This window comes from Canis lupus, chromosome 23 (assembly GCF_048164855.1).
Source record: "Canis lupus baileyi chromosome 23, mCanLup2.hap1, whole genome shotgun sequence".
NCBI lineage: Eukaryota > Metazoa > Chordata > Mammalia > Carnivora > Canidae > Canis > Canis lupus.
The window spans coordinates 10,279,082-10,299,534 of NC_132860.1; the positions used below are offsets into that span (position 1 = coordinate 10,279,082).

General features: G+C 43.1%; 1 protein-coding gene across 1 annotated transcript in view; it reads left to right on the top strand.

Annotated features, from left to right (window-relative positions):
* SERGEF (secretion regulating guanine nucleotide exchange factor) overlaps window positions 1-20,453 on the top strand; it is a 220,343-nt gene that overhangs the window by 12,239 nt on the left and 187,651 nt on the right. Inside the window, 4 exon segments of the mRNA XM_072793871.1 lie at window positions 39-99; window positions 4,194-4,307; window positions 6,865-6,927; window positions 10,542-10,700. Of these exon segments, the coding sequence (XP_072649972.1) occupies window positions 39-99; window positions 4,194-4,307; window positions 6,865-6,927; window positions 10,542-10,700 (397 nt within the window).

The following is a 20,453-nucleotide window of genomic DNA, read 5'->3' on the forward strand; positions in this document are numbered from 1 at the left end:
TGATTCTAAGATCTCAGTCCTTTTCTTTGTTTTGGCAGCTCCTGAGAGAGAGGGTTGTTTGCGTTGCTGCTGGACTGAGGCATGCTTTGGCTGCGACAGGTGATCATTTTGCTTTTATTTTCACAATAGGCTCATAATAAGGAGAAACAGAGCTTTAGAGGAAATAAAATTTGAGGAGTAATTTAGAGGGTCCTGCTGTGCTGCATTTCTGGTTAAAAGAGGGGATATAGGGCCAAAGTCATTTGGGAAACCTTTGGCAGGTGGGGAGGAAGGAAATGAAGGTTTCTTGCTCATATTCTAGGCATGGTGCTAGATTCTCCTGATTTAATCAATACCTTATTTAATTCTGACAACCTCACAGTGAGGTGAGTTACATTTTTACATATGAAGAAACCGAGGGCCAGGGATACTAAAATGCTTGTCTGAGGTTGCACAGGGGATAGGATAGTAAAAGGTAAAGCTGGGAACAGAGTCTGGGATGGTCTAGTTTCTGAGGCTCACAGTCCTTGCTGTGAACTACAGTGCTTTCCTAGTGGATCTTAATGTTTATTAATTTAAAAACTTCAAATGAGCTCGTCTCCTGTACCATGAGAGGGTGGTGATGGACACGGGGTTGACCGCGTGCAGGAGGTTGTGGGTGGCACTTGGAGAGAGGTGGTGGCTTGCAGAAGAGCAGTGAGGCCTCTTCCTCTCCCTTGGTTGTCATCTTTCTGCTCCCACTCTCATGGGGTGAAGGGCAGCCCTAACTGGCTGCTGCAGCTCAGGCCCAAGCATTGATGAGTCCAGTAGTGGCCTGGGGAGGGTGGAAGAAACAAGGAAGAGTCTGGTGCAGCTCTGTACCGATGGTCACCTGGGGCTTAATGTTGCTCACATATTGAACAATTTTTTAAACTTTTCATTTTGAGATAATTGTAGATTCACATGCAGTTGTAAGAAATGAAATAGATCTCATGCATTCCTTTCCCAATTTCTCCCAATAGTAACGTTTTGTGAAACTGTAGTTAGTGTAGCAGCCCAGCCAGTCTTGATACGGTCAGGATTCGAACGGTTCCATCACTACAACTGTCTCACCTGTGGCTCTTTCATAGCACCCACTTTTATACACCCTTTTATATGCCTTTTATACATTCACTTCCTAGCTATTTCCACCCCTTCTTAGCTCCTAGCAACCGCTCTTCTGTTCTCCAACAATAGTGTCATTTCAAGAACATTATATAATGGTATCATACAGTATATAGCCTTTTGGCGTTGACTATTTTTGCTCAGCATGATTCCCTGGAGAGTCATCCAAGTTGTGAGTATTAATAATTTGTACCTTTTTATTGCTGAGTAGTAGTATTCCACAGTATAGATGTACCATTGAATTAGTCATCTCAGGCTCCCATAACAAAATATTACAAACTGGGTGGCTCAAACAATTTTCTCAACAGTTACGGAGGCTAGAAGTCCAAGATTAAGATGCCAGGAGCGTTGGTCTCTGATGAGTCCTCTCTTCCTGACGTGTAGATGGCTGCCTTCTTGCTGTGTCAATACAGGGCCTTTGCTCTGTGCACCCATGGAGACTGGGAGACATCTGGTTCTCTTCTTCTTTTTATAAAGACACCAGTTCTATCAGATTAAGGCCTCACTTTTAAGACCCATTTAACCTTTATTAGCTCCTTACAGGCTTCTTTCCAAATGCAATCACACTGGAGGTTAGGGGTTTAACATATGAATTTTTGGGGGCACAGTCCAGCCGACAAACAACACAGCTTGTCTAACCAGTCACCCATTGAGAGACATCTGGTTGTTTCCAGGTTTTGGCTATTAAGAATAAAGCTATAAACATTTGTGGACAAGTTTTTTTTTTTATGTGAACATAAATTTTCATTTCTCTGGGATAGACGCCCAGGAGCATGATTGCTGAGTTGTATGGTAGTGATTACATTTTTATAAGCTGCTTCTCCTTTTAGAAATTAGCAGGACTGGAGAATTGCCTATTATTGGTTTAATTCCCCCTTTCCTACCAACTTTCTGTAATTACTAGTCTTATGTGTACATTTCTGTCCAGTTACAAAGTAGCACAGTTTCCATTATGTGTTTGATTAACTTAATTGTAAGTCTTCCTCTCTCTTAGTTAATCTGTAAATATTTCTGCAGGCATCTCTAAAAGATAAGGACTCTTACTAAAAACATTACCAAAATGCTATCATCATACCTATAAAAAACTAACAATAAATCTATAATTCGATCAAGTATCCAGTCAGTATTTAAATTTTCTCAACCGTCTCAAAAATATATATTTTTAAACTGTTTGAGTCAGGATCTGAATTATGTCTACACTGCAAGTGGTGGATATAAATGTCGTCTCTCCTTTTAAAAATATTTATTAATTCCTTGTGATTTTTTTATTGTAATAAAATATGCATAACAAAATGTACCATCTTAACCACTTTTAAGTATACAGTACACTCATGTTATCATGCAACCATTACCACCATCTATCTCTAGAACTCTTTTCCTCTTGTGGAACCACAAATAATAACTTCCCTTTCTCTGCCAGCCCGTGGCAACTAACCATTCTACTTTTGACTCTGTGATTTTACATACAGGTACCTCATATAAGCGAAATTGTACGGTATTTGTCCTTTTGTGGCTTATTTCACTTAGCATAATGTCCTTAAGGTCTATCCATGTTGAAGCATGTGTCAGAATTTTCTCCCTTTCTAAGGCTGAATAATATTTCATTGTTTGGATATACCACATTTTGCTTATCCATTCACCTGCTGGTAGACACTCAGGTTGCTGCCAGGTGTCAGGTGTTGTGAATAATGCCGCCATGAACATGGGTGTGTACAAATATCACTTCGAGATCCTGCTTTCGGTTCTTTAGGATTTATACCCAAAAGTAGAATTGCTGGATCATAGAGTAATTCTATTTTTAATTTTTGGAGGAACTGCCGTACTGTTTTCCACAATGGCCATACCATTTTACATTTCTGCCAGTAGTGCACAAGGGTTCCAAGTAATGCCACATTCTTGCCAACATTTGTTATTTTCTTTCTTTCTTTTTTTTTTAATAGCAGTCATCTTAATGAGTGTGAAGTGGTATCACATTGTGGTTTTGTTTGCATTTCTTTAATAGTGATGTTGAGCATCTTTCACATGTGCTTTTTGGCCATCAGTATATTTTCTTTAGAGAAATGTCTCTTCAAGTCCTTTGCTCATTTTTGAATCAGGCTTTTTTGAATTGTTGAGTTTTACAAGTTCTTGTATATATTTTGAATGTTAATCCCTTGCCGGATATCACAAGATTCTTTTAATCTATAAATTTTTTTCCTCTTCTTTTTCCCCCTTTGCAATTTATTTGTGGAAGAGATGGTAAGTTTTGTTTTATTTCAGCACTGTGTTTTGCTCACATTTTGCTAGTTGTCATCACTTATATTTCACAAAACGGGCTGGTCTGTTTACAGCCTAAAGGACCATTGGTTGCAGGATACTTCCAGAGGAGTGACTGTAGATTAAATATATAAAATGTCATCTATGCATTTGTATGAGGTCCAGAACATGGGCACCTGAATTAGATTCAGTGGATAGGAAAATAAAAGGCCATTCCACTGAAGGAGCGGCTATTAAGCTATCTTGCAGTCATAAATATGTATTTATTTGGTAATTAGGAATCACTGCATTTATCTTGGTATAGTAGAAAAGACATTGCATTAGACATTAGGACTGCTCCTGAGTCCTAGTATTTTTTCTGCTAATAGTTCCCTGTATGACCTTGGCAAATTGCATCATCTCTTCAAGCCCTCAGTTTTCTTGTCTACTAAATGTGAGGAATGGACTTGATAATCTTCAATGTTCTTTCTTGCTGGGTCTGGAGTTTGAGTTGTCCTTCTTAGGTTGTCATGAACAAGGTGTTGTTTCAGTAATTTGACTCTGAAAGAGTGTCCTGGAACTTTTTGGAGGGAGTTGTAGTACGTGAGAATTTTCTTTTGTATGCGGGAATCAGGGTCTTAGATTGTGCTGAAAATTGGACTTGCGATTGGCTTGGTGGCAGCCAAGTCATAGGGCCCCTTGAAGCACTGAGCTGCTCCCTAGCAGGCATGTTAACTGAGAATGCATTGGGAATCTCCCATAGAATGGGGCTCCAGGAGCAATCTGGCCTTAGTCCTGGTAAAACGTTTTCTTGTTTTCCTCTTCTCCATGGGAAGCAAGTGGCACTGTGTTCCAGTGGGGGACTGGTTTGGCATCATCTGGACGGCGGTTGTGCCCTGGGCAGACTCTCCCACCATTTTTGACAGCAAAGGAACCAAGCAGAGTGACAGGTAAGGCGCTTATTTCTTGAGTCCTATATTTATTCTTTGTTAAGAAATAGTGACACAGGCATGCAGAAAATGGGTAAATGGAGTTTACTCATTATACTGCTTTTGCTGTTTTCTTAATTCCTTTGTTTTAAGTCTCTGTATTGGTTGGCCTGTTAGTCTGATTAGAATTTTTGTGGACCCAGTAAAAGTATGCCTCCTTGCTGCCAGAGTGGAACCTGTAGAGAGAGGTTGAGAGATAGATTGTCAGGTTAAGTGGAGATCAGGATGGTAGCTCTAGAACTGTTAAGAGTTAGTTTGGGAGACATGACTTAGGTGTTTGGAAATAATGCGTAGCAACAGTGAGCCTCTAGATTCTGAATCCTGGGTTGGATTTACTCACCAGGCACTGTGGCAGCTGCATAGCGTTGGCCCTGCTGAGCTCACTGCATGGCTAGGAGCAGACAAGAAGGCACCCTCTCTGCAGGCGGGCACATCCGAAAGGGAGACCTTGGAAGGACTGTGCTTTGCAGGCCCAGTTCCTTCTCCCAAAAGGAGAGTAGGACTGAGTGAGGATGTAGAGTGAGGGGCTGGGAATGTTCTTATAGGGAAATCTCTACATGGGCACATGAGGAGCGGTTAGTGACTATCCTGCTTGTGGGTCTGTTGGTCTGTCTTTGTTGGCCATTTAGCCTATAGGGCTTTCTCTTCTATTTTTCGCTCTCAGGCTCAGTCTCTTTCAGCTCCTCTCTCTGCCTGCCTCTCCCTCTGCTCTATACTCTCCCTGTGGACACCCCCCTGTTCCCCATATAGCACCATATCTGCATCTCCTCTTCTTCCTTTCTTCCTCTCTTACTCTGTGGCCCAGCCTCCTGAAGGTTGGCTGTAGAAAATGCCTGCACAGCAAACCTCCCTTCTCCCCTAGGTGAGAACAAAGGAGGAATTTTTGAGGATGGGATAAGAAGTGGGGAAAGAAGGGAAGGGAAAGCCACGGTGGGAGTGATGCACAAGGTATTGGGATTGTTCTGACTTTCCTAAGTCCTGGAGGCACTCCCATTCATCTGAGGGTGAGGCTTGTCACCCTGAAGCCCAGGAGTGGAGTTGGGGAGGCTACTCTGAGAGAAGGAGAAGGGGGCATTAGATGCTGGACAGGCAGTCCACTGCACCTGACCTTGAACACATTCATAAAATAAATGCATACTTCCCAAACGTTTTTTTTCCTGCCTCCTCTAGGTATTCACTGCTCCCTGGGCATTTCCTGCTCTCTCATTCCTCTGTGTCTTCGGGCAAGCTCTCACGCCTGCCTGAGATGTCTCTCTTCCTGTTCCTTCTGGTAATCTTTATTCTGTCCTGATAATTTTTGAAGGCTTAGCTCAGATTCAGTTTTCTCAGGGAAGAGTCTTCTCTCTTCTGACTCCATTGCATTTTCTTCATGTTCACAGATAGCACAATGTCCTGTATTATGCATGTTTATATGTTTTCCCACATGCCAAAGACTGTGAGCTTATTAAGGGCAGGAACTGTATTTGCTTTCTGTTTCAGCACAAGACCTGTAATTGAAAGGAATCAGAAATGCTTTTATTTGATTTAAATGACCTTTTGGGGGTCTGTTTGGGGCCCAGCTTAGATTCTGAGTTGATTGGGGGAGTTTTCTGATGGGACATTAGAATAGATTGTGAGCTTCCTGCCCTCAGAGTCTTTCCCTTTTTTTTTTTCCTCCATCGTTACTTCCTCACCACTGTTTCTGCAGCTGCAACCCTGGACGTCCTCTCCTCGCCTGCCCACAGGCCCCATGCTTCCTCTCTGGTGAATGTGTTGAAAATACCCCCTTTGTCCCTTTTCATTCCACAGGATACTCGAAGGTGTGAGAGAGCATTTTATTAAGATACTAATTAATAATTAAACAGAAGTGTCAGAGAGAGTTACAGGATAAGACTGCATTTCTCCACATGCTAGACCCAGTGACCACCGTTTCTAGCAGAGTTGGTTGAGATTATGACCTGTCAGCGAAGGCGGTATAATTAAGGGAGGAAAAGTGCTAGATTTGGAGATGGAGGGCTGGTTCAAATTCTTAGACCTGCCTGTGTGTTCTTTGGAGTCCTGGGTTTGCCTGCACGTGACGGTAGCTGAATGTGAGATGTTGTTGCTTCTGGGCCTGCTCATGGACACAGCTAGGGGATAGATGTGGCACACACATATTTACACATACGTACACCCATGTCTATATGTCTGTCTCTACTAGGAACTGACTTTACAATGGCTGCTCCAATTACAATCCAGGATCACATGGTTAATTCTAGCCTTCCACCTTTTCATGTCTGTACCTTTCCTCTCCTTCCTGATAGTGAGAAATCTGGCTCCTTTCTCCTCAGTATATTTTCTTGTTTGTTCAGTCCCTTGGTATGTATTCAGTCTTCCCAGCACATCATCCATCTTCCTGGCCAGTGCCACCGATTCTGACCTGCCTACTCTGGCTCCAAGTTTCTTTTGGGCCCTGGGGGCAGCCTGAGCCCCTTCTCCGCCCAATCTGTTCTACGTGATTGCAAAAAAAAAAAAATTTTTTTTTTTTTTTTTTTGGTAGGCCTGGAGAATTCTAAAGCAACCTGTGTTCTTGCTGGCTCAGATCACTCCGCTTCATTGACAGGTAGGTACCAACAATTTGAGTCCCACACGCCATTCAGAGTTCTGCACATTTCTGCCTCACGGGGGTGGATACTGGGACATGGAGGGAAGAGCATGGACTAGGAGTCAGAATTTTGTTGCCACCCCTGGGTCTCGTCTTAGGAATCATTTTACCTTCTGAGTCTGTTGCCTTCTCTCTCAAATACTCTATGGGTAGTTTTAAGAAGTAAATATGAAAATACATGTAAGGCATCCCCATGAAGGAAGCGTAGGCTCATTTCCTTTCCTCTTACTTGTACAGTAGGGATAAAAGTATCCTCCTCCCAGGGTAGCTGTGATCACCAAGTCACACAGCCAACAGTTAGTTGGTGTAGCATATTGTGGTCTTATCCACCGGATCCATTTGATGTCTAATACAGCTGTCTGTTCTCTCCAGCTGTTTGCTCTCAGACTAACCTGTTCTATCTGGCCTGTCTTCCAGTGCATTTATCTACTTCTCTGCTCTGGCTGTATTCATCTACTCTTTATTTATCTATTTATCTTCATTTTTATTTACCTTTCATCTTTGTATCTTCTTATCTAATCTCTGTGTCTATACATCTTTCGAGTTCTGCACCTATTTTTCTAATCTATTTTGTATCTTTATGCATTTCTACAATCTAATTCATCTCTTTGATCCCTCCATCTCTGTCTAATCTGTTTTTCTCTCTCATGCTCTCTCTCTCTCTTTTTGGTGATGCATCCTTCTATTCATTCGACACACCCTGCCAATACCTACAAACTTTCCAATGACAGTGCAGCATTTTCTTGGAATTGAAGGTTATCTCTTCCAAAGTGTCTCTTTCAAAGCCAAGATTGCCCAGATCCCTACCAGTATACTGAGACAAGAGCTCTGGGAGATTTATTTTGGTAACTGGAGCTGAACGCAGGACTTTTTTTTTAAGCAGAGGAGAATGACTTTCTTACATAGTGTTTTCAGTGTTTTATGTGAAAATTAAGGTGTGTACACAGCATGTATAAATTAACGGTGACATGCATTCTGCAACATCAAACGTGTAATATAATCCAACTGAGAAGCTGCCACTGTTTCCAGAATACAAGAGCCATAATGTGAGAGTTAAAATATGTTACAAACTCTAAACTACAGATAATTCATATTTAGACAAATTCAAAACAACCAACTAACAAAAGAAATACCTACTTTTAGCTTGTTTCTCATCTTAGGTAGACTTACATATATGTTAAAAGGGTTGAGTTGAAGTGAATGCCAGTTGTTAAGGATGCCCCCTAGGGTGAGAGGTGACTAGTTCATGCCCCACAGCCAGGAAGGTTTGAGGAAGACTCTCTTTTCTGAGAATAAGAGTATAATAAGAGATGTTTCTATTCTGTCCTAATTAATTTGAAATGGCCAATATATGTAAATTTAGAGATTCTCTAATTGCTTGCTAATAATTTCTTCAAAAATCTTATAATTAGTGAAATTATTTATTACTTCATATGTGAAACTCTTCTATCATGCTATTTTTAAAACATAGGTGTTGAATTTTTGTTTTATTGAGGGAGAATTCATATATAAAATTAACTCCTTTAAAGGGCATAATTTAATGATTTTTTTAGTATGTTCATAAAGGAAATTGGTTTTTGATATTTGAGTTAAAAATGGTCAAGATTAATATCTCTCCTTCTCGGTCCAGTTTAGTTCAAGCTGTTACACATCGGATTTTGTTTATTGCTCTTTAGACCTTTTCTCTGGAGTTGTGGTAGATTATATAACTATTTGGCATTGCAGCAAAATGTAATTTGGCTGCTGATGTAACAGTGTAATGATCCGCATGTGGAAGACAGTTTATCTTTGCAGAAAGATGGTTTAGACTTTCTAAGACAAATGAAGGCTTATTACCGAGTCGGGCTCACTGTCAATGGCATCTTGGTGGCTAACCGGTCCATTAAATGGGTTGAGACTTTGCTGAGGGACTTCTCCGCCCTCTTAAGGGATCTTCATACTTTGTACACTGTGGTGAAGTCCCTGGAGGTTGCCCTCTCTCAGGGCATGAAGTACACCAAATTCACATCATCAAACTGCAGAATGTCCATGCTACAAGGTCATCTGAGTGACAGAATGGCTCCACTGATTTACACTTCCTCTTCTTAGATCTAATGAGACAGGCCCAGAATGTGAACTGATACACCCAGTGTCAAAGACCCAAAGTCAGCTCTCGGACTTGAACCCCGAATCTTGGTTTGATGTCCTTTAATGATACTGTTTGGCTTTATACCAGACTGCCCTATGGCAAGCAATACTGGGAAGATTTTTGGGAGGTCACAAAATGCAGTGGAAGCAGAGGACTTGGCTTCTAGTTCCACTTGACTCCTTATTAGCCATGTGATCTTGAGAGTCATTTAACATCTTCAGGCCTTAATTAATTTATCCTCTAGAAGAATGCTGTCTAATAGAAATATAATGTGAGCCACATTTCAAAAAGTGAAAAGCAGGTAAATTTTAATAGTGTATTTTATTGAACCCAATATACCTGCAGTATTATTTCAACCAGTAATCAATATGAAAGTTGAGGAGCTGCGTGGTATTTTTTTTTTTTTTTTTAATGCTAAGTCTTTGCAGTCTGTTGTGCTTTTCTTTGTTTTACAACACATCTCAATTTGGACTGGTTACATTTCAAGTGTTCAGTAGCCACATGTGTGTGCTGTGTGATATGCAGTACAATGTGGAAAGGTAGGATGTTAGGGTTGGTTGGAAAAGCTCTTAGAGATCATTCAGGGAGTCACAAGCTGTAGGTTCATGGGCCAAATTGCACAGCTCATGGCTCCATTTGGTCTGGCTTCCATTCATTTGAACATGAATGCTGGTTAGAGAAGCATGTGCTGTGAGGCTTTCCACCGTGGCCCACGAAGCCTCTCTTGTGGCCAGTGTCATCAGTTACACTGTCTGCCCTTCTAGGCCATCCACCCTCCCTTCCAATTTGTAGCTGGTGAAACTAAGGCTTAGGGAGTGATTTGTCCAAGGTCAATAGCTAGTTAGCAGGTCCAGGAATAGAAGCCAGATTCATTTGACTCTGAATTTGCTCTCTTTATGTGAATTCACAATGTCAGTCATTTGCATTCGTGCTTATACCTCGGGAATGCCAGGAGGTTCAAATGAACTACCGTGCTGCATGGATGGGAGGTAGCAATGTTGCATGCTTCCTTTCTGCTAGGCGGGGCATTTTGTGAAATAATCTTAGATCTGGAAGGTTTAAGCTTAAATAATATGTATTTTAACCTGTTATTTTAAAAAGTTAATATAAACTTTTCATAACCAAAGGCAATGCAAGCATATACATTTTTAAAGATGGAGAAACATGTTTTTCTCATGGTAAATGTTCAATAAATATTTGTTGAATGAGTCAGTGAAAAAATAAACTCACACGTTCCTGTTCCTTGACAAACTACTAGGAACATTTGGCCTTGTTTCCTGTTTAGACATGAATTTTGTATCCTGCTCTGCTCTAGTGAACATTATAGCATAAGAATAATACAACTTCTCTTAACCACTTTTTTTTTTTTTCAGATTTGTGTTATTTTCCATCATTTTGAACTAATGTTCCTTCACCTCTTTTGTTCCTCTTCTGTTTGTTTAAGATGCAGGAGAGCTGTATGTTTGGGGAAGCAACAAGCATGGGCAACTGGCTTCCTTGGCTGCTTTCCTTCCTAAGCCCCAGAAAATAGAAGCACATTGTTTTCAGAATGAAAAGGTCACTTTTGTCTGGAGTGGGTGGACACACCTGGTTGCTCAGACAGGTGAGAGAGCAGCAGAGAATTTGTGGTTGGTAAGAGCAGTGGGGCGGGGGTGGGGAATGGGATGGGGGGGGACAGCTGTCTAAACAGCTATGAATGCTCAGGACTAAGTAGGTGGGTTTTTACTATGAAAAGCTCTAAGGATTGGGACGGGGAGGACCTGAGTTCTGTAGTCAGCCAGATATGGAGCTTTCCTTTCTGGATCCAAGGTTTGCACCCAAAGAGTCAGGGCTAGGTTAGATGAACTCTTTTTGGCCTCGTGAATATATGATGTCTTGTGAAGGAATCCATTGTAGCAAGCATCACCCAGAAATTTGCCCAGGTTGTTGGGGCATCTTTTCCTTGTCATAGCTGAAGAGATGACTCTACTTGCATTTCCACCTGAGTCTAAAAGGCTTTAGAAACTTTTTAAAAAGATTTTATTTATTTATAAGAGACACACAGAGAGGCAGAGACACAGGCAGAGAGAGAAGCAGGCTCCCTGTGGGAAGCCTGATGTGAGACTCGATCCCAGGACCCCGGGATCAGACCTGAGCCAAAGGCAGATGCTCAACTGCTGAGCCACCAAGGTGCCCCAGCCTTGAGAAACTTAAAGATTAATATTTTAAGATTGAGGCAAGAGCATTATTTTGAATCATGATTGACATGATATTTTGATTTAAATTTCCACTAGCCCTAACAAACCACATACATTGATTCAGACATCCTATATTTTCCCTCAGATGTTACCTTATTGTGCTACACTATCCAGCTTTTGGCATCTTTATCTTTTCTTGAGTCTTTATATATTTCTCATCTTTCCCTTAGGGCAAGTTTTCTTTTGTGGTCTTTGTATTGCTGATTTTTTCCCCTGGGTTTATATTTTTATGGCCTCTTCTTGCCTGCCTTCCTAGAGCTCCTGCTGACTTATGTAGAATTTCCCAGAGAGACTATTTTATTTTATTTTTTTAGATTTGTTTGTTAATTTGACAGAGAGACCACAAGCAGGGGGAGTGGCAGGCAGAGGAAGAAACAGGCTTCCCAAGGAGCTTGATCCCAGGACCCCAGGGTCATGACCTAAGGCAGATACTTAACTGACTGAGCTACCCAGGCACCCCCCACCCCCACCCCACTCCGCCAAACAGGCCATTTGTAATTCTTGAGATCTATTATCATGTCCCAGCCTCTTGAACATCAGGAGTTCTCAGGAGTCCCTTTGCCTGCCCTTGGCCTGCTTGTTAGCTACACAGGGATCTCCAGGCTCCCAAATACCTACTGGTGACTGTTAGTTATTCCAGTGCCTTGTGGCTTTTGTAGGTTTTCAGGTCAGCTTCAGTTATCCCTAGGAAGTCACACGTACGACACACTGGAACACAGACACTTAGGAGTATTCATGCCTGTGATGCTTTTAATTGTTTTTTTTTTTTAACATTTTTTATGACCATTTTGGAACAGAGGCCTGTAATAACAAAGATACAAAGTAAACTTTCCATATCGACCACTTCAGAGATTGCTCTAAAGGGCAAAATCATGCATGACTTTCCTCAAAGAGATGGAGACTACTAGAAAATGGTGACGGTCTACAAAAACTTCTTTTTAAAGATTTTATTTATTTATTTGAGAGAGAGCATGAGCAGGGATAGGGGCAGGATAGGGCTCCCTGCTGAGCAAGGAGCCTGCTGCAGGGCTCAGTCTGAGATCATGACCTGAGCTGAAGGTAACTGAGCCACTCAGGCGCCCCTACAAAAACTTTTCTTAAGAAGACTCATTGAGTATAGTAGTTGTGTATTTGTATAATTGTTCACATTTGCCTTTTACCCTAGACAGTGAGCTCTGTGAGGGAGAGCACCATGTTAGTCTTACTTCTCTATCTTCACTTTTTAGTGAAAAGAGAGTAAATATCTTCAAATACAGTGAGTCAGGGTGGACAGTGAGGATTTTTTTTTTTTTTAAGATTTTATTTATTCATTCATGAAAGAGAGGGGGATCCCTGGGTGGCTCAGCGGTTTAGCGCCTGCCTTTGGCCCAGGGCGCGATCCTGGAGTCCCGGGATCGAGTCCTGCATTGGGCTCCTGGCATGGAGACTGCTTCTCCCTCCTCCTGTGTCTCTGCCTCTCTCTCTCTCTCTCTATGTCTATCATAAATAAATAAATAAATATTAAAAAAAAAGATTAAAAAAAAAAAAAGACAGAGAGGGAGAGGCAGAGACACAGGCAGAGGGAGAAGCAGGCTCCATGCAGAGAGCCCAACGTTGGGACTCGATCCCGGGTCTCCAGGATCAGGCCCTGGGCTGAAGGCAGGCGCTAAACCGCTGAGCCACCCGGGCTGCCCAACAGTGAGGATTTTTGACCTCTTTCCTCACTCTCACTGGCCCATGAACAGAAGGCTTCAATTAATCTCTTTGTATTCACGAGTCCAAGCAAATCAGTTATTGTGTATTGGGAACCTGTTGAGCAGTGTGGTGAGTGTTGGAGCAGACCTGGGCTGTGCCCTCCCTGGAATGTGTAGATAGGCCTGAGTCTAAGAATATAAACATGGAAGACTTTACCATCCATTCAGCCATCTGTCCGTCTATCATACAAATGGTGAGAGTCTATTTATGTACCACGCCTTGTACTAGCTATATACATCCTACTCCCAGGGAGCCCCCTGTCTCCTGGGGGAGACTGACCTGTTACCCAACTTTGGTACATTGCCATGGGAGATAGCAACAGTGGAGCTAAGTACAGTGTGCAGAAGTAGCACAGGAGGTGGCAGTGGTGTGAGTAACTGGGTGTTAACAGGTGGGTGTTTCGTGGCTAGTCAGTCTTCAAAGAACTACCGTGTGGTAGAGTACACTTACTACCAAATGGCAGTGAGTTTGGTTGAGTCTTCAGTAAACCCTTTAACTAGTTAGGTAGCCGAGTAACGAAAGGCAAGGTGCTGCTTCTTGGGTGCTAGCTTTGTAGCATCATAACCCACACTGCTTTCCACATCTGGACCAAAGCCCAGCCCTCGGGGTGGGAGGTTGGAACCCACGGCCCTGACACTGTCTGAGTCACCCCAGCTGCTCGAGAGCTCCGCTTCACATCACCACCTCCACTTGACAGCAGGATTTTTTGGTAATGTTTCAGCTGTTTAATTAACTTGTTAATTGAGATCTCTTGTTTATGTACTCTGTCACTTTCCCCTTTCTCCATCGTTCCAGAATGGTTGTAAGCTGGGATGTCTGAGTGTCCTGGCTGTTGTATTGAATTTGGGTAAATGGGAGTCTCCTGCTATTTGATTCACCAATTTTGTGCTCTTTCTAGCATCAGTGGAAGCTTTTGCCCTGGCCCAGTGTCGCTGAGAGGAAACACCCAGGGCTTCCAGTTTAATCAGACTCAGCTGCTCATATTAACAGGAATAAGATTTGCTCAAAGGGTCAGGAGTAGCTCATTAGTGGAACAAGGAGTTATTTGACTCCGGTTGCTTCTACAAGCTCCAGTGGTGAATTGCTCCTGGGACTTACCTGGAGGCCACATCAGCACAGAGCCTGCCCTCAGTCTCAGTCTGGAAGGCATTAATTGTGTGATATTGATTAAAAGGAGGATTTATGAACACTGGCCATGTGTCTATCTGGTTAGATGGGATGGGATGGGGTGGGTTAGGAGAAGAGAGAGGGGGGTGGACTCTGCTTTTCCCCTTCTGCACAGCCCCTACTCTAGTGCTTCTCAACTGCAGGTGATTCTGTGCCCCCGGGTTTGATGGCAAGGTCTGGAGTTGCATTTGGCTGGCACAGCTGGGGGGTGCTACTGGCATCTAGGCAGTAGAGGCCACAGATGCTGTACAACATCCTGTGATGTGCAGGACAGTCCCCCATAACAAGGCAACACCTAGCCCCAGATGTTCGTCTTACCACCATTGAGATATGCTGTCCAAGACTGACATGCATCCCCCGGTGGTAGGTGCTTACTTGGGCAGTTTACATGGTGGCAGGGTAACTTCACAGCTCATCTGTATGGGAATCTTGGGATGCAGTCTTTGCCTCCCCCTCCGGGAGTCTGGTGCCTGCCTGCAGTGTCTGCGATGGAAAAATACTTTTCTCTGTTAGTCAGAGGCACTTGGAAAGAGTCCAAGAGAACCTGTTCTAATCTGGGAAAGTTGGCAAGGATACCTGTGTCTCAGGATGGAGGAGCTGCATTCTAGAAACCTTTCTGAAGCTGCTTAATGTCCCTGATCATTGTTCTCAGGAACTTCGCGGGACTCCTGGGTGACTTTATCCAGGCTCAGTGACCTGCAGCCATCTCATCTGAGAGTCCTGATTTCCTGGCCTGAGATGCTTCTAGTGAGGTCTGGGTGGCAGATGTGAGGTCTAGCGTGGCAACCTTGGTCAAGTCACTCTACCTGTCTAGGCCTCAACTTCCTCATCTCTCAAGTAGGATATTAAAACCTGCCTGCATTCTACGTTGGGCTGCCACGAGGGTTAAATGAGTGAATCTGTGTGAAAGATCCCAGCTAACTGTAAAATGCTGTCCACACCTAAGTGAAGGGTGCCTGCAGATGGGATATGTGCGTATGTTAAGGGGTGAGCAAGAATTTTAGTCAGTAGGGTCTGTGCGGAGCTTGAGACATACCAGCTTTCCCTCCAAGGGCTTATGAGCCGGCCAGAGATGCTCAATGACCAGCTCTGTGAGGGAAAGTTGCCTAAAGTTTTTCATTTACACACAGGCCAGGAAGTGGCTTTTTCATTTTGTCAACAGTTAGGAAGGCCTTCGTGGCCTTAAGAGTTTTCCTGTGAAAATCTCTGATCACAGTATTGCTCCTTCTCGGTACACATCCCAGTTTATAGTTGTATACATCCGTGTGTTTTCTTCTTTAATGCCTAGACTGTGAAAGCAGCGTCTGTTGGCTCGTGGCTCTGTCCCCAGCACCTGGCATAGGCCTGGCACATCATAAATGGTTAGTAACTAAAGTTGCGGAATGAATGAATAAAGGGCAAGGTAAAAAGCAAGGTGGGCTTTGAAGTCAGACAGGCCTGCGTTTCTGGATCTTAGCTCTGTCAGCCTCCTGATTCTGTGGCTGTGGTCAGCCCCAGCTCTCTCCACCTCCGTTGCCACCACCGTGGGGCAGGCTCCTGAAACGTCTTATTTGGGTCCTGCAGTGGTCTCCGACTTTCTCATCTTCCTATGCTCCTTCCCCACAACTACTTGTTCTCCATACCTCAGCTAGAAGGTCTTTACAAACCCACTGTGTCACATTCCAGTGGCTTCCCAACATTCTTATGGTGAAAACATACTCCTCAGTGGTCCCCCGAGGCCCTGTGTGGTCTGCCCTCTGCCTCCCTTGCCAGCCCCATTCCGTACCATGCCAGCTCTTGCTTTTTCAGCCGATCTCCACTCTGGCCTTTACATGGTACCTTGAATGCGTTATGTAATTCCCACCCACTTTGTACCTCATGTTCCCTCTATTTGGCACACTTATCCCTGCGCTCTCTCTTCATTTTGACTTAGTTAACGTACTTTTTTTTTTTTTTCACACCGCAACTTAGTCATTGCCTCCCCAGGGAGGCCTTCCCTTGACGTCCCTGACTAATCACTTTTCCCTTTATCTGTCTCATAGCACTACAACTTCTCCTTTGTGCTGTTTTTTGTAGAATTTTTTGACTGGCTCCTCCTCCCACTAGACCGTGAGCCTTATAAGGGTCGGAGCTACATTGCTTTCACTCAGCATTATGTCCCCAGTGCTTGGCAAAGTACTTGGCACATATGAGGTTGGTACTCAATACACGTTGGACAAATGAATAAATGAGCTTACTTTCTCATTAGGAAAATGGGTAAATATTGCTGACCTTATGTGAGGATTAAATGAGATGATGTCTTAAAGCTTCCGGTATCCATGAGGACTGGGCTTGTGTCTTGATTCAGTACACATTAGCTTCCTCTGCTCTTGGAAATTCTGGAGCTCTCTGGAGGTCATGTGCCCCATGTCTTCCTCCGGCAGAGGTCTCTGTGGGGCTGATTTGCATGTCTCTGGACAGGTAACAGGTTGATTCAGGACTCTCCTGGAGAATGCAGAAAGATCGATGCTTACAAATGCTAAGTGCTGGTTGTTGGTAATTTATTAGAATCTCAAGCAAAATGATTTATACAAGATCCTGACCCTAATGTAGGGTTGGTCAGAGTGTCTAGAATCTGGTTGCTTTTGGCATCCTGAAAGCTTTCCCTGCGCTACGCAGTATCCCAAAGTAGTCTTGTGGTCTCACAGAGGCTATGGACTGAGAAAGTGAGCCCAAATACAGAGTTCTTGACATTCTTCACTTCAGTGTCACTTAAGAAAGTTCCAGAGACTTGAATGTTGTAGAGAATCAGAGAAGAAGACACTTTCTCACCTTGCAGGTGAGAAAACTAGAAGAGGAGAGAATGTGATTTATGGTAGCACTTAAGCTGGAAATCCAGTTCTACTTTTCAGTAAATTTTTTTTCCCTCCCATCACAGTCCTCTGGGCTCTTGGTTATATCCTTTTATAATTGAGATATGTTTTATTCTTTTGTTTCTTTAAAATGGGGAATTGTGTGACACACGTGGAAGGGACCAACTCTTAGCCACTCTCCTTTCTTCAAGTGTCACTGACCAAGAAATATTGTATTTGATGTCCAAACATAAGTGAAATCCAAGCCCAGCCATTGATTCACACTATTTTTTTTTGAGTTTATAAATATGTCTAATGCTGATTTTTCTGTTTTGGGGCCAAGATCCTTTTTAGGATAGGGTGACAGTGTGTTACTCCATCTTCTTTGGGACCATATATCATGAAACCTCAACCAAGCTCAGGGAGATTCTGACCTCATGGGCTCTATTTAAAGCAGATACTTTGGAATTCATGATGTTTGTGCTTTAGAACTCTGAAAACCCAATGGTTGAAAGTCAAAGTGAGCCCAAAGGACTATTTTGAAATGAATAGCTTTGCTTGTTATTAAAGGCATTAGTTTTTTAATCCAAGAATTTTTAGAATGTTTGGAATGGATGAGAACTTTGAGCTCATCTGTCCTGCAGTTTAGAGGTGGGGAGACTGAGGACTAAGAAGATGCCATGAGTGAAGGAAGGAGGGCAGAGCTCAGGTCTCAAGGCTCTCAGTGCAGTGCTCTTTTCACCTTGTCATATTCTCTCCAGAGATGAGGAGATGTGGATGACTTCACTAATCCAACCTAGGGACCCGAACCAGGAATAGTAGTTTCTTCTGTACACGAAGTTCTGCTTCACTGATTCTTTACCTGAAATGTGTAGTCATAGATCCCCTTAATGGATTTGCGTGTGGAATAGAAAGTAGGAGATGGTGCCAGGAGCAAGGGTCAGGAGGCGATTCCAGGATTCACAGAAGTAGATACATTTCTGTTTATGGTAAGACAACAGGAATCATAGCTCTTATGAACCACTTTTATCACTATAAAGTGCTTTCCTATCCATTTTCTTATGTGAAGCTGGCAAAATGGGTGTTATCGACAAGTCCATAATTAGTTAGCTGCATCGCTCTGGCTTATTAGACGCAGAACTAAAACTTGAACCTGGTCTTTTGTCCCTAAACCTGCTCTAATTCCAAGTATGTATCTCAGAATGCTCTAGGTCATTAACTAAACTTCTTTTGCTCTTCAGAGAAGCATCTTTCTCCAATTTCTGCCAGTGATCCTTCTAAGCAATAAGGAAGAAAATTCTTAGTTATCCTTGATCCTTCGGCAGGTATTTGTGGAATGCTTACCTATATGTGTGTAGCACTGTGCTACAGAATATGGGGGAATATAAAATCCAGAATCACTTCAGGAAGCTTGTGGTTGGATGAACAAATGAAATATTTAGTAGAAGAATAAAGAAGAATGTGGAGAGTAAGAAGAGTGCCCGAGACCCTGAAGACTCTAGGGCTTCAGGGAAAGGAAAGGTCCATGTGGGCGAGGGTAGTCAGGGGAGGGTATGAAATCCTTTGGGAAGGTCACATTTTAAAGGGTGGAGAGTTTGGCATTTGGTTCTGTTGCTTTCTTCTTGTCCTCTGGCAAGACACAAAACTCTCTGGTCCCTTTCTTCCCATCTGGGCAATAGGAGGTTGTGGACATATTTATCTCTAGAGACCATTCCAGCTCTGAAATTCTATCCTACATTAAAATAAAACTGGCTTAAGGAAATAATTACAGACGTATTGGAAGATTAAATATAACACCATTCATTGCAGCCTAATTTGCAAGAATTGCATGGACACAAGAGAGAGTGTAGGGGGATTGGTTAAAATAAATTATGATACAACTGTATGTTAGCATATATAGTCATTAGAGTTTTCAGAAGGATATTTAATGACAGGAATATGCTCATGATATAGTAAGTGAAAACAGTAGATTATAATAAATTACTACGCTATAACTTCCAACTTTTTTTTTTTAAAGGATGTTTGAGTAGGAAAGACTAGAAGGAAACATACCAGAATTTTATCTCTGATTGGTGGGATCATGTGAGGCTTTTATTTTCTTTTATATTTTTATGTTGGATAGTTTGTAGTCTGATTATACCCCCCATAAATGTTAAGGTTAATGAATAAAATTTCTTGCCCCTCCGTCAGGGAACTAGCCTCTTCACCACCCATTCCAGGGTCTGTGTCCTTGACACTTCACTTCCACGGGCTTCACTTGGGAGGTCTCATGGAAGAGAGGCAAGAGACTGTAGACGGAGACAGGAACTCAGAGATCTATTTTTGGCTTAGTCATGAGTCAGCTTTGTGACCTCAGACAAGTCCCTTCTGAACAACCCTGAGCCTTGGTTTCCTCATCAGAAGAGGGGGGTTGGAGGTCACAAGAGGTCCTTTGAGCTCCCAAGTGATACTTGCTCCTAAAGACAGAATTTCTCCACTGTCGTGGAACTGACCCAAGGCTTATTGGTTTCTGGTATCCTTGCTTTCCTTCCTGCTCCTCTGCACTGGGTGCAAGCCCGTCTTTCCCGTTTAGAGTTCAGGGTGGGATTGAATAGTTTGTTGGTAGGGCTTGGAGCGGAGAGGGTGTAGTGACAGCATTACGCCACTAGAGGGGAGCCTTGTTTGCTCACTTCCCCTTTGCCACTGCCCTATGTGGTGCAGGTGAAGAATAGCCTTGATCTGCCCTGATTGGGTTTCATATTCTAGAATTTCAGAATTAAAAGGACTTTGAGGATCATCTAGTGGAACGCCCATTATGCTGCAGATATGAGATAATAGAGGGCAGAAAAGGCAAGTGACCTATTTAAAGCCACGCAGTGTGTTTTCTCAGGGTCTGCACTATAGGGTTTGGGAGAAGCTGCAGACAGAGCCCAGAGTGTGGTCAGCGGAGTCCACAAAATGTGGACAGTTCCCACAATTGTGTAGGAATTTGAGAGGTCTGCCTGGATGTGCCTTGACTGAGCTGCTCTGGCCAGGCGCTGGAGATAGAGAAGAAACGACATACCTCTACCCCGAGGTGCTCGTGTCTGGTGGGAGAAGCTCATGCAGACTCATGGTGCTACCCCAGCGTGCCTTCCTCATCCGCAGGTGGCATGCGTGGCCTGGGATCTGCGCTGGGTGGTGACTCGGAGGCTGGCCTACAGAAGGCCTGCAGGTGTCCTCATGACTGGTGCCCTCTGAGGTTAGGCGATGGATACCTCGGGCACCTCCAGTTTGTCATTTCCTGTGCATTTCTTCAAGCAGCGCTCATATGTTCCCGTGTCCTGCCTTAGCGTTGCTTGAAGTTTGCAAGGAATCCTGACAGTTTGTTTCCCACTGTCAAAAGGCTTTGTTTCCTTGGTCCCGGGCTGACTTTATTTTTGGTTTGCA